Source organism: Podarcis gaigeae (assembly GCF_964106915.1).
Source record: "Podarcis gaigeae genome assembly, chromosome: Z".
Taxonomy (NCBI): Eukaryota; Metazoa; Chordata; class Lepidosauria; order Squamata; family Lacertidae; genus Podarcis; species Podarcis gaigeae.
Window position 1 is genome coordinate 7,886,713 of NC_139691.1, and position 14,714 is coordinate 7,901,426.

The 14,714-nt window shown below is 43.3% G+C and overlaps 1 protein-coding gene across 1 annotated transcript in view; it reads right to left on the reverse strand.

Moving 5' to 3' along the window:
* The window catches only part of PAPPA (pappalysin 1), a 233,974-nt gene that overhangs the window by 134,718 nt on the left and 84,542 nt on the right, over positions 1 to 14,714 (reverse strand). Inside the window, exons 8-9 of the mRNA XM_083721583.1 lie at positions 4,219 to 4,347; positions 2,709 to 2,800 (exon numbers count right to left, since the gene is read on the reverse strand). Coding sequence (XP_083577709.1) covers positions 2,709 to 2,800; positions 4,219 to 4,347 — 221 coding nt within the window. The remainder of the gene's footprint in view (positions 1 to 2,708; positions 2,801 to 4,218; positions 4,348 to 14,714) is intronic.

Below are 14,714 nucleotides of genomic sequence, written 5' to 3' on the forward strand. Positions count from 1 at the left end.
TCCATATAGCTGTTCATTTCAGTTCATATTCTCTCTCTCTCTCTCTCTCTCTCTCTCTCTCTCTCTCTCACACACACACACACACACACACACACACACAACATAGTCAAAGAAGTTCATCCAATCACTAGGATTACATCTTTTCTTGGCACATATTTGAGGCATTTAAAAAAAAAAATTCTGTTATCTATAGGCATTCATAGAATCATAGATTTGTAGAGTTTGAAAGGCTCCTAAGGGTCATCTAGTCCAACCCCCTGCAATGCAGGAATCTCAATTAAAGCATTCTTCTCCCAGAGATATAATGCCCAGAGTCATCTGGGAAGAAGTATTGTTTGCTGTACAACTGCTGTTCCTCAGGTAGCAGATTCAGAATGAAATGTCTCAACAACAGCTGTTTGAAATTACTTTCTTTTAACCCCAAGTGCTTAGAAAAATCTGTCAAAACTTCAGCCATTTGAAAACTAGGAATTTAAATAAAAAATTAACACCAGGAGTACCGTTCATGAGGTTAACAAGTATATTTTGCAAAATTACAAAGAACACACCTTTTTTATCTTATCTTGTGTTTTATACACACACACACACACAAAAAAAAAAACAAGTTTTCTTGGATTTGGTGGAAACCTTTACAGCACTTCCTTCTCGAATTCCTCTTTTTCCCCAATGCAGTTTTTCTGTGCACACTGAGTAAGCATAGCCCCTTGAGACGCTCCCCTGTCATGGTCGACCTTAGCTGAGTCTTTATTCTCCACAAAGTATTGAATGACCACCCTAGGGCTGAGCAAGAGAGATGGGCAGAGCCTTTTTGTGGCAGGGTAAAAGATTTCTGCCTCTTTTACTAGGTCTGCTATGTTCGGCTCTTCTAACTGCTCTTTGTTGAGTTTCTTCTCCTTCCACATGGTGCATTGTATTTCAGCTTCAGAGCTGAAGTCTTAAAACTTACAAAAACTCAAGAACTTTCCTGTATTCATTTAAAAAAAAATGATGTGTCCTAGGTATGGCTGACTAGGTTGGAGTTAGAACACCGATGACAGCCAGGAAACTACAGTATATTTAAATAAAACCCTGGCTCACAGCAAACGTTAGCTATGAACTCCACACCGATCTGAACTGTGAACTTGCCTAAATTGAACTATATAATCGACTGAGGTCTGAGGGCTTTCTGCAATATAAATAACCTGTGGAAAAGTTCCAGTAATTTATAGACAGGCACAGCAGGTTCACACTCTGAGGTTTGGACTCAGTTTCCAGAATTGAACTACCTGCAACACGATTGGTCCATTCATGGAAGCCACACCTTTCACTCAGTTGGGTTGCCAGTTGCATGACTAGAATGCACAACATCATCCAAGTGACCTCAGTGAGTATTTCAAATAGTCTTGATTATTTCTACTTTCAGTTATGCATTTACTTGATGGGGGGGGGGCAACTGCCCCCCCTGCTTCCCCCTAACTACACTCATGGACCAGTAGTACCTAAGTGATAGACAGATTTATTGTGGCAGATGATTTGGAGATGGATAAGATAGATGAAGGTTGGTGAACTTGTGACACTCCAGATGTTCTTGAACTCAAACTCCCATGAGCCCCATCCAACTTGACCAGTGGTCAGAAGTGATGGGACCCTTTGCATGGAAGGCCACAGGTTCACAATTCCTGAGACAGATAAATGGAGGCCAATGGCCATGAAATAAATAAACCCCCTTTCTATGCAAAGAAGAGAAGTTTAGGGACTGCAGATACCATAGTGCCATTATACAAATCCACAATGAGATTGCACTTTGAATACTGTAGTGTGTGTGTGTGTGTGTGTGTGTGTGTTGTCCTGGCTGATCAAAGGGTTGGAGCAACTTCCATAGGGGGAAAGATTACAGAATTGGGGACTTTGTAGTTTTGAGAAAAGGCAAGTAAGGGGACTCTTTATAGAAGTGCATTACATTAAGCATGACATGGAGAAAAAGGATAGAGAGGACTTTTTCTCCCTTCCTTGTAATACTAGAACTCAGGGCGTCCAATGAAGCCAGGGGTTTTTTTTCTTCTTCACCTTTTTGCACACATTAGCCGCAGGGAACATGTGCAAAGCATAAACACATATGATACAAGGAAACAGAGATACTGAACCTGGACTGCAAGCAATTTGGCTCTGGCTGTTATCACTGCAAGCCTGGCCAACTGAGTATTGTGCCTCAAGGGTGCCATCTAAGCTTGCCTGAAAATTTCATCAGCTGACCCTACAGACCAATCTTGATTAACCAGGCCCTATAAAGCTCAAGACTCAAAAGTTTGCTCTTCTGTCCAATCTAGTCTCTGGTGTCAGGACAGTGCATAAGCACTCCTGCTACCTCTCCCTGGTTTTTAAGTTATTAACTCAACCACTCCTTAAAAATACACATTTTTATAGCCTGGGGTCGTTGTTTTTTTCTTCTTCAAAAAAGAAGCTTTAAAAAGGAGCTTATGATGCTCACAACCAAAGATACATGCAACACAAGATACATGTAACAGCCACCAAAAAATACCAAGTTCATAAAATCCAAAATCGGCAAATCAACAACTCACAAAATTCATCCCCAATGAAACAAGAAAAGTCACAGAAAAAGCAAGATAGTCTCAACATATCCATACCGATAAACTCCCCACCCTCACCCCACAGCTGATTGGTAGCCAGAATAGTTATGCCACTAGCCATGCCATGCCAAAGACACTTACCGATGCAATTGAAGGACAACTCTTGACGGCAAAAGAGGGAACATCCATCTCCATTGACCTTGTTCATGTCATCACACTCTTCCCCGAGGTCCCTGAGAGCAAGATACAAAAATGGGGGGAAATAAATGCTGTGATGGTCCAAATAACCCCTCTTCTACTTCCTTCTCCCATTACAGGCTGATAAAGTGAAATGTATATTGAGGGAAAGTAATAAAAATTAAAACATTTGTAAGGATCGGCAAATCTGTCAAATTCAGTTTCTCCTTTTACACTCTTAAGTTTTCAATATTTCCACATCTGTTTACAATTCTCCCCAATATGCATTTTTGTATTATATGTTCATTTTGTGCACACTTCTTCCTAGTATACAGGCAACAACAGATTAACACTTGCATGAAATCAGACCTGTAGTTAATGGCAGGGAGGGGCTAGCCAGGTTTTTTTGCTCTAGGTGAAGCCCCCAGAGGGGCACCATTGAGGCTCCCAGCCTGTGGTTTTGTGTGTGTGTGTGTGCAAATGAGCAAAGGGCCAAACTGGGTCTTTGACCCAGGTGAAAAAAGCCTAGTTTCACCCCTGCCTGAAAGACGTGTGATTGCACATGCACGCATGATGCTGAACCCAGAAGTGACCCCCAAACATCACTCAACACATAATGAGAATGGTAGAATGGGGGTCGGGCACAGTGCGAGAACTGCACTGTGAAATTTGGAGAAGTGTGGATATCGAAAGCTGGGTGTGCTTGGGTTCACATATTATTTCTGAAAGTGTGAATTGGGTAAGTTAGTCTTCAATTGTGAAATGAATTTATTTCCCCTCCAATCCTAGTAGTAGACCTCAAAACACTTTATTGTACAATGAAAGTCTATATGTAGCATAAAGAAAACATGAATGCTCTTTTAAAAGCATGCACAACCATTTCAGCACTGTAGATCAACTGGGGGACAAGTTATGCAACCTTTAGTAATCACTTTTACAGTCCAGATTTTTGCTCATAGATCCCAATACCCAGATTCCATCTGCAACCTTTCCTCATGGTAATGACTGATCATTTTGGTTGCCCTTTTCTGAACCTTTTCCCAACTCTACAATATCCTTTTTTCAGATGAGGCAACCAGAACTGTATACTGCATCCCAAATGCGCCCACACCATAGATTTGAATAATGGCAATATTGTATCAGCAGTTTTATTTTCATTACCTAATGATACCTAGCATGGGATTTGCACAGCTGCTGCAAACTGGGTCAACATCTTCACTGAGCTATCTCTTATGACCCCCATGTCTCATTCTTGTATCAGTAGGTGCTTGGACTAGATAATGTTCAAGGTACCTTCACACCTTCATTATGCCTTAAACTAGGGATTAGCCTGCTCACCAGAGGCGACACTCAGGCCAATGCAGCCAACTCTGATGAGATGATGAGAGTTGTACTCTAGCAGCATTTGACGGGCTACAGATGTTCACATCCCTAGATGTGTCATCAAATCAATTTAAAAGCATCATGCACTTACTTCTGGATAATCCCATCTCCACAGTAGCCGCTTCCATGGACATAGGTGAGTGGTGGGGATGTTTCACTCTCTTCCATCCCAGAAATTACTGAAACCCAGTAAGTGTATAAGATGCCTGCTTGTATTTCACTGCAAGATAAGGAAGGAGACATTAGCCAGGCATTAAAGTGTAGGATAGTCTCAACATATAATACTAGGTGCAGAATACAACTTCCTGGAAAATCTCATTGTCCTTATGCCCTCTAACATATCACAGGTGTAAACAAAGACATTTGGGGTATCCTGATTCTCATACCAAGGCCTCCAACTCTACCATCACTGGACATTCGGGCAAATCTGTAAATTTCAATTTCAGAGGGGTTTTTAAATGCAATTTCTATGCAAGCCTCTCAGGATTGATTGCTGAACCACTCCAGGAACCAGATGAATTGCAGGAATTGCAGCTCTGTGAGGGGAATAGTTCCCAGCATTATTTGGGGGAAGTCATGACTGTTTAAAGTACAGTCATACCTCTTGTTGCGCGTTTTCAGGTTGCGTCCCACGGCGACCCGGAAGTGCCGGAAGGGGTTACTTCTGAGTTTCGCCACTCATGCATGCGCAGACACAAAAAATGATCCCGCGCATGCACAGAAGAGGCGAATTGCAACCACACATGCACAGACACGCAGACGCAGGTTGCGTTCTGCTCATGTTGCAAACGGGGCTCCAGAATGGATCCTGTTCGCAACCAGAGGTACCACTGTAGTATGCTACTGCTTTAAATGTATAGAGCAGACGAGGGCTAAGTTTTACTCAGAGCAGACCCACTGAAATTAACAAGACTATGCATCTACACTGAGTATGACCAACACTGAATACGTTCTTCTAGGACCTGAAGGGCTATCACATGGCAAAGGGCTGAACTTACGGGAGGAGAGATTTGGATGGAATATTGAGAGAAACTTATTGATGATAAGCGCAGTTTGCCATCAGAAACAATTTCCAGGGCAGGTGGGCTTGCCCTTGCTGGAGGTCTTCCAGCAAGTTTGGGGTGGCCATCCATCAGGGATGTTCTTACTCTGGATGCCTGACACCAAACACGAGGTTGGACTACAAGACCTTTCACAGAAGCATAGCAATATTAGGTAGCTGCCTTATACTGAATTCAACTATTGATTCATCTGGTTCAGTATTGTTTACACTGACTGGCACTGGGAAGGGTCCAGCTCTCCCTGGAGATGTTGGGGCTTGGATGTGGCACCTCCTGCATGCAAAGCAGATGCTCTGCCACTGAGCTACAGCCCCTTCAATCCTATCATACTACTGTTCTTCTTATTAAAACATGTGGCAACAGAAGGAAGCTGAACTTATTTTCCGTCCTCGGTGTAGAATGAATCTAGCAAAACAGATGACTAGAAAAGCTCACACCATTAGCATTACAGCAGGGCTGAGCCAACATGAATGAAATGTTTATGGCTAACTCTAAATGACAATTTCCCAGTTGGTGGGTATTTATGTTTTTATATGAAGCCAGAGTATCTTCTTCTGATCTGTTTCTGCCAAAGAAAGAATGAATTTGAGATGCAGCAGAGAGTAATAAAATTGTAAATTGTCTCCTAGACAAAAGGAAACTGGGACAAAGTGCATGGATTGCAGTAATAGAGAGATCCATCGCTATCTGCTAAAATGTTTTTATTACAGCAAAACTAATAGCTCTTTAACAATGATATTGTTTGCACAGCAGAATTGCTCTTCTTTCTTCTTTCTTAAAAAAAGATGTGCATTGTATCTTGCAATCTGATGTACAGAGAGAGAGAGAGATGGATAATACTGTATGAACATATTCAGCCACACAGGGTAAAATGGGTAAGGATGCCCCTTCAGCTGAACCAGTATCTATTGGCCATTTGTGAGCCAGAGAGAATTTTTTAATGAATCATATGGCAGATGCAACCTTTCTCCAAGAGATGATCCAGGGCCAGCCCTATCACTAGACAGATGCTATGTGGCACATCAGTTTGGCACGATTAGGGGGGGGGGCTCGTAGCTGTGCACCATCACTACACCGTGCATGCATGCTCCGTGACATGCCCACATGACATGAGCACACCCCACGGCATGCTGCCGTCACTCTCACACATCGTGGAGCATGCTGACATGTTGTGCAGTGTGTGTGGCAGCCACTGAAGAACTTTGGGGGCCCTAGCCCCTACATTGAAAATTGGGAGGGGCTCGGGCCCCACATAGATGGTGTGCCTGATTGCAGACAAGAGTCTCCCTCAATCCTACCTAGATGGGGATTGAACCAGGGACCTTCAGCACACAAAACAGGGGTTCTAATGGTCTGACTTATACCAAGGTAGTTTCCTATGTTCCTAAGTCTTAAATGGCAGGGCAAGCCCATTACATTGATTGTGGGGGAAGGCTGGCTTCCAAATAGGAAAGTGAGAAGAAATGTATTCTATCCCATGCAATTGCTTGTCCCTCCTTAGAAAGACTAAGTGTGTATATCAGGTTAGAGGAACCTTTGGCACTATGGATGTTATTGAACTATAACTCCCCTTTGGGGAGTAGACGGGAACAATATTAATGAATATAAAACTGTGCAAAAAACAACAACAGTATAAACAGTACAATGAGAATTATTGGAAGACTTGTTTTGTCGGAAGCATTTTTTATTTAAGTGTTTCATTGTATTAATTAGGAAGATTAAGTTTTTTATGTATATAAATTTGCTTTTTCTTCTTTCTTTTTTTCTGTATTTTCTTCTTTTCTTTTTTCTTAATTGTTTTTTTCTTTAATTCTCTTTTTATAGTATGAGATTGTAAATCCTTTGTATAAGTGTGTAATTTAAATTAATAAAGATTATTTATTTAAAAAGAAGAAGAAGAACTATAGCTCCCATGAGTCCCAGCATAGATGGGTGGGCATCATAGTTATGGTTCAGCAACATCTAGAGGGGCCAAAGATACCTTACACCTGCTATGTGTGGTCACCATCAATACAAAGGGATGGGTCCAACTAAGTTCTACTCAGCGTACACCCATTAAAATTAATGACTCTAACTTGGTGTTGCCCATTAATTTCAATGGGTCTACTTAGAGTAATGCTAACACTGGATACAACCCAAAAATCAAAATGATATTTTCCCTTCCTCTCATCACAAATATAGCATTTAAATTTAAAATTATCTTCCATTATTGCTTTCTGTGAATTTTTCTCATTTTTACTGCTCATGGCTCCACCAAATCCTCCTCTGTCTTTTTAACAACAATAACTTTATTATTTGTACCCCATCCATCTGACTGGGTTGCCCTAGCCACTCCGGGTGGCTTCCAACAAATATAAAAGTGCAATAAAACATCAAATATTAAAAACTTCCCTATACAGGGCTGCCTTCAGATGTCTTCTAAACGTTGTATAGTCCACTTATTGGTCTCCTTCCAACTGAATTCCTGACATAACTTTTTCAGTAGACTTCCATCATCTAATCATTCCACTTGACCTAGCCATCTTAACCTTTCTGGCACAATTAATAGACCTGATTTTGTTAACATCCATCCACTGCACACTCAGCCAAAGCGAGCACCCCAGAGATGGGGCTTAAAAACAGGTTCTAAGATTCAGTTCCGATTTTTTTGTTTTCCTAATGAGCATGTACCACCAGATTTACAGATTAGCATCTCTTGCAGGCTTGTGATCAGTGACAGAGTGCCATTACTTCTTTACAGGGCAAAAGGAAACACACCATGCGATCCAAGCATGCGATCTGCTGTTTGTGGAATTCCTTCAGGAAAGCTGAAAGTTCAGTAACAGAGCACATGCATTGCATGCAAGAATGTCTGAAATGTCAGAGAGCCCCTGCTTTACATTGCAGCCATGGAAAAATCAGTAGTTCTCAGTGCACATCCACACAAAGAAGCAAGAGGCACTATCACAGTTCAAAGACACATTTCAGCCAGCCAAAAAACACTCAAGGAGCAGTGTTAGGTGAAGCCTGGAAAGGAGGGAAAGAGTCCTAAGGGCCAGATAGAGAGGCTTGGAGGGCCACATTAATCCTCCCCACCCACCTCAAGCCTTCACAATGCCTAGGAGATACCCAATATGAAATGTTCTTATCTCCTCCCAGTCCTGTGCAAGGATGGTATAAACCAGGTGTCTGTGTAGAGGAACAAACTGTAGTTTGTCAAAGAGGGGGAAAGAGAAGTGAGACAGAGTCACATTCCAGCTCTGTAAGCTAACAGCATTCTGGGATGGTGGCTGGTACTTTCTAGTGTTCTGATGTGGAAGCCATGGACTTTTGTGCCTCCACCGACACTCACAACAATCACATAACTGTATATTTGTAAATAAAATCAGGGACCCTCCAGACTGTTTTTGCTTGTTTGTTTGCACCATGACACTGATGCAATAATGATGCGTTTGTGGTGGATTCATACTGGACCATCCACATGTCATTCTGCTTTACTTGTTGTCCTGTGATACTTCCCCAGTGTTCCCACACTATCACTGTCAAGAGGGGCACTATTGCAACAAAAGTGGGACAACCCCCTGCCCTGAAATATTTGTAGTATGAAATGTCACAGGATTTCATCTGGAAGTTATGGGACGCACATAAGTGAAGCAGAATGTCCTCCTCAAAACTTTTGCAAACACCAAAAGCATTGAAAGCAGGGGAGTGTCTCACCACAGTCGCCACCTTGCAAAAGAAAGCAAAAGCACATTCATGCTGTGCTGTTTGGAGAATCTCACCTATCAGAGAAGTGGCATGAGCACACACAATATTGTTAACAACGAACAAGTGTTGCTCCATTCTTTTCTGCATCTGGGGAAAATGTCATTACAGGGTCAAAGTTGCGTTGAATTTTGCGTTCAAGCTTCCAGCCTGCATCAGAGACTCTGGGCTCAGGGAGTGTACAGCGCTTTTATCTCTCTGCTTACTATGCCCCTTTCTCTAACGGAGAGCAGCGGAGGCTGGTCTACTAGGGCAAATGCCTCACCAACTTCAGTCTGCCTGCAGCCTTCTTCCTTCCAACCAAGACTGATACACTGTTAGTGGGTGGTTCCCTAGACCAGTTGGGTGGGAGGTTGCCTGCTCTTGATGGGGTTAGACTCCCTCTAAAGGAGCGGGTACGTAGCTTGGGGGTACTTCTGGATCCTTTGCTGTTGCTCAAGGCTCAGGTGGCCTCAGTGGCCCAGAGTGCCTTCCATCAGCTTTGGCTGGTGGCCCAGCTACGCCCCTATCTGGACAGGGATAGCCTAACTACTGTTGTCTATGCTCTGGTAACCTCAAGGTTAGATTACTGCAGCATGTTATACATACGGCTGCCTCTGAAGATGGTTCAGAAGCTTCAGCAGGTGCAGAATTTGACAGCCAGGCTGCTCACTGGGACAAGACGGTTTGAGCATATTATTACACTGATCCTGGCCTGACTGCACTGGCTGCCAATTAGCTTGTAGGCCCAATTCAGAGTGCTGGTTTTGACCTATAAAGCCTTAAATGGCTCAGGACCACAATACCTCAAGAACCGTCTCTCACCCAGACTCTGTGTTCATCATCTGAGGCCCTTTGTGTGCCTCCTCCATGAGACATCTGGAGGGTGATAACACAAGAAGGCACATTTTCTGTACTGACTTCTGTACTAGCTCTCCCTGTTCTCTCCTGGGACGTTTGACTGGTACCTTCATTATATATTTTTAGGTGCTAGGCAAATATGTTCCTCTTCAGCCAGGCCTTTGGCTGATTAATATTCTACAGCTTTTTAATATGTACCTGTGGGAAGCGGAGGTTATTGTTTAACTGTTTTAATTATTTACTTGTGTTTTTATCTTGTATTTTATTCTGTGAATTGCCCTGAGATCTTATGATGAAAGGCAGTATACAAATTTAATAAATAAATAAACTAGTTGGCTTTGCCTGCCATTGGCTCTGGCTCCACCTATTACTGACCTCTCTGCCTTCTCATCTACCAGTCCCAATGGGCACCAGCCACCAGGGACAGAGAGCACAGCAATAGCCAAAATGCACTCTCCACCGAGCCTGATGCATTCCTGTTCCTGCTTTAGTGTATGAGCCTGCTTCAAAGTTAAGGGCATAAACAAGTTGGTGTTTTAAGATCTATATCCCCTGTCTTTTAATGGGCTTTTGGAACACTGACTTAGGGGATAATGATTGTTCTTACTTCCATATAAATGGGTTACTGGAAAGGTCTCCTTTCTTGCTGGACATCTGTTGATCAATCCACAAATAACAAAATGCCAACAGCTCTTCCTTCTTTTTGAAATCTTTCCAATGGGTCCTTAAATCAAGGCTCTCTTGCATTTCTAGCACCTCCCTCAAACACACAAACTGGTACTACTAAGTTTTAATCAGGTAACCAGGGTGATGAACCAAGTTAAGCTTCAATGCAGATTAAAATGTGCCTCCCAATCAAGCAGTGTGGCAGGCAACAAGCAAAGGATTCTGGGATTCAGAATTTGGGAAGAACTTTGTGGGCACATAATGCACAATGCCTGGGAAACATATTACCAGCAAGGAGGATGTGCTATTTGCCTCTGCCATGCTGACTCCCTCAAGAACTAAATTTAATTTTTTTTTGGGGGGGGGAGTGTGAGAGAGAAACTGAAATTGACAGGTTTTTGTGTCACAGGGATCGGGACCCTTCAGATGCTAGTGAATTTCAAACCCCATAGTCCCTGACCATGCTGACTTAAACTGATGCGAGTTGAAGTCCAAAAAATATTGGGTGGTGAGGCAGGTCCCCCATCCTTGATTTAACATCTCTGGTTTTTCCCTTTAAACAGTATGTGTGTGGCTGTTGGGAGTGGGGTTTTCGACATCAATGGGTAAATAGCCAATATGTGGGGGATGGAATAATCTGCCAATTTTGTATTATCTCGGTTTCTCACTTTTCAAATCTTAAATTCAGTTCTCTACATTTCCAAAGCAGTTTGTTCATGCTTTTTGTTTAAGTCCAGAAAACTCATCAGCATTTTAGCATGAATGTCTCCTAATGTACATATTTTTATATGCAATTTTTGTATGCAATGTACACAACTTTGAAAGTGATTTTATGTTGCATTTTTGTAAGTGACTTTCACAAATGCATCCATTTCTATGCCCACATTATCCTAGTAGATGCATTTCTGTACACACCAGATGGCTGGAAAACTGCATTGCAAAACTGCAAAAAGTGCAAATTTCAAAGGATGGTATTATTTCTAATTAGGTAGGTTTAAATGTTACTCATACTCACATTAGCATTAATGTACATGAGAAACTTAGGTTTATTAACTTCAATGATTCTAACAGGCCAGGCTCAAGAATCTTGTGCTAATTCATAAAGCCCTACACAACTGGTGTCCAAAGTACCTTAAGGACTATCTGATCACTATGTGACACTACAACTGAAATCCAAGACTTGGTCAGTCTTTACTAGGAGACAAGTCTTTATTGTGGCAGGCCCTGCCCTGTGGAACTCCCTGCCAGTAGAATTACTGCATTAGTCATCTCGTTTATTTTAGATGTCTTTTAAAAATTGTTCTTTTCTGACATGCCTTTGCAATGTGATTCTTTCTTTTTCAACCAACCACTTTATTGATGTTTCTATTTATGTTAATGTAGTACAGTATTGATGTTGTACTAATGTACTACTGTAGTATAGGATGTGATTCCTGCATTAAAAGACTAGATGACTCTTGCGGTCCCTTCTAATTATACAATTCTATGATTCTATGATATTTTTATATTGTTCACAACCTTGTTATATGGTCACCCCCAACCCCCCCAACTCCACCATTTAAATATATAAATACTCTGAGAATAGCTTAGTTGGGTAAGGCCAGTAGCAGTTGTGGAGGATTTTCTGTGTTCCCACTGGTCCTTTGAAGTGTATCAAAAACAAAACACTTCTTACAATCCCTGAATGAGGGAAGGGTGATTCTAGGACACATGAATTAGGGACCGCCCTCACCTCTCTCTCTCTCTCGGGTGTGTATGTGTGTTTAAAACAAAATGCCAAAAGGCTATGAGAAGCTTGACTTGGATAATGTAGGGAATCCTTGTCTGAATCAGAAGTCTAAGCTCTGCATGTGTTGGAGGTACAGGGTAGTAGTGCAGTATGCAGTAAACAAAGGAGAGACGTCAAAACTCAGACGGCTATTCTGCTCTCCTGTTATTTCAGCTGCATTTTCACTTATTTGGACAAGGCTAGAGAGGGAACAGGTGCAAAAGACACACAACAATTTCTCTGCCCCTGCAACCCAGACAAATGCACATCCCACCCCTCTTTTCACTATGAAGTTGATTTAAAAGGCAAGGGTGCCAAAGAACATTTGGATCCCACAAGAGGGGCATCAAACTAACACAGCCATGTCTGGATTTTACAGTCTCCTGTGAATGATGGACAGGAGGGCAAAACAGGCCACATGCAGCCATGATCTCTGCAGAAAGCCACAGGGCTGTGGGGTTGGCTGGGATCTCAGGGGCCAGCTATGCATTTTGATGTGGAGACAATGGTATTAGTTTCCTGCAACAGTGCCAGTTGCAGACATCAAAACAGGGAAGTGGGCACATATGGGGTAAGGCAATCCCACAGGTCAACCGGTCCCAGATGAGTCTGGGAAGCCCACAAGCCCATTGATCGCCCATGGTCATCTATGAATTTTCCTAGTTCCCTTTTGACGCTGTCCCAGTTGGTGGCGCTTTGCAAATCTTGTGGCAGCAAATCCCAGCATTTAGCTTTGAACTGTGTAGTGGTTGGGACTGGTAGGGGCAGAAGGCAGGGAGTCCAAAGATTAGGAATACAAAGAAAGCTGGCTCAGTTTTGTCTACCCTGGCTGGCACCGGCTCTCCGGGGTTTTATGCATGAGTCTCTCCCAGACCTCCCTTGAGAAGCTGGGGATTGAGCCTGGTACCTTGCAGATGCAAAGCAAGTGCTCCGTTGCTGAGCAAAGGCCTTTCAGCTAAGCCAGAGCCAATGAAAGCAAGGGCCAACTAAATTTAGTTTTGCTAATCTCTTTAAGGGGAATAATGAAGAGGAAGCCAGCAGCCACTGCCACCCTCTGGACTGGCTGGAAAAAAAGAAGGCAGGCAGGTGATGAGTAGCTGAGGGCAGACCAAGGTTTGCCAGGCAGTGCAGCATTTGCCCATTCACTGTGTCAAGAACCATGCACTGTGTGAAGACTGGACTACTGACGACAGAGGGAGAAAGTCACACTAACAACATTTTAAGAAGGTTCTTGCCCCCCAGTTAGCAGGGCTGGGAAATAGGGAAGGTCAGGGGTGGCCTGTCCAATAGGTGAAGTGAAGCCATTTGCTTCAGGAGGCAGATCCACGTGCCTCTCCCCCACCACTACACTCTTGTCGGCCCTGCCAGGTCTTCACCCACACTGCCAACACAGCCCTGTTGCCCTTGCCATTGTCATGGTGGTAGCAGAGGCGCAGCTGCAGGTGAGGGTACAGTTGCCTTGACAGGTCTAGAAGCAGCATAGGCCTGGCAGCAAGGGCAGGGAGGAATTGGGGACCCGGATCTGCGGAGGTAGGCAGCATTGGGGAGGGGCATTGGGGTGTTTTGTCTAGAGTGCTAAAACATCTTGAGCCCACCCTGTGGGTGGTGATTTACCAAGGTTAGAGATCAGAAAAGAAGAAACATCTGTTCTACCTTGGGAGGGACAGAGCTGCATGTAGAAAGTTAAATAAGGTGTCTCTTCCAAAAGGATGCTCCACAGTGTTTCCCTTGGGAGGGACTTTGTGTCTTGACTTAATCTCCACTGTTACCATCACATTTGCAACTGGCCTCAAACCCACCCACCCCCCAAAAAAAGAAACCCCAACAACAACAACAACTCACAGCAACCAATGGAGCAACACATTGCACTCTGCTCCAGACACAAATCAGGATCTGCAGGACTTGTTCTAGGTCAAGGCATGAATGGGGTTGCCTGAATGAAGCAAGGGATGAAGGAACATGGGGAGCAGTCTTACAGTGAGTCAGACCATTGGGTCCATGTAGCTCTGGTCTACGTTGACTGGCAGCAACTCTCCAAAGGGTTTCAAACAGGGAAACTCCAGGCCCTACCTGGATGCAAAGCAGATGCTGTACCTATGAATTACAGCCCTTTCTCTAAGAAGAAGCTGCCTTATACTGAATCAGACCCATTGGTCCATCTAACAAAGTATTGCTTTGACTGAGTAGCAGTGGCTCTTCTGGGTTTCAGATGGGGGGAAATAATCACAGTCCTACATGAGACATGCTGAGCATTGAGGGACTCCTCACATAGAAATATGTTCTGCCAGTAGCTCCAGCCCTTCCCCCAAAAGAAATGAAGTAAGAGGGGAAAAGAGAGAGAAGTGGGTGGCAGAAAAAAGAAGGAAAGAATACACTAGCAGAAAAAAAATGAAAGAATGGGGAGGCAGGTGGTGGAAAGGGAGAGGGCAAAGGGAGAGAAGGGATGGCAAAAAGCGTGTGGGGGTGGCAAGATAGAGGGGCAGAAAAGAGAGGAAATGGTGGCAGAGG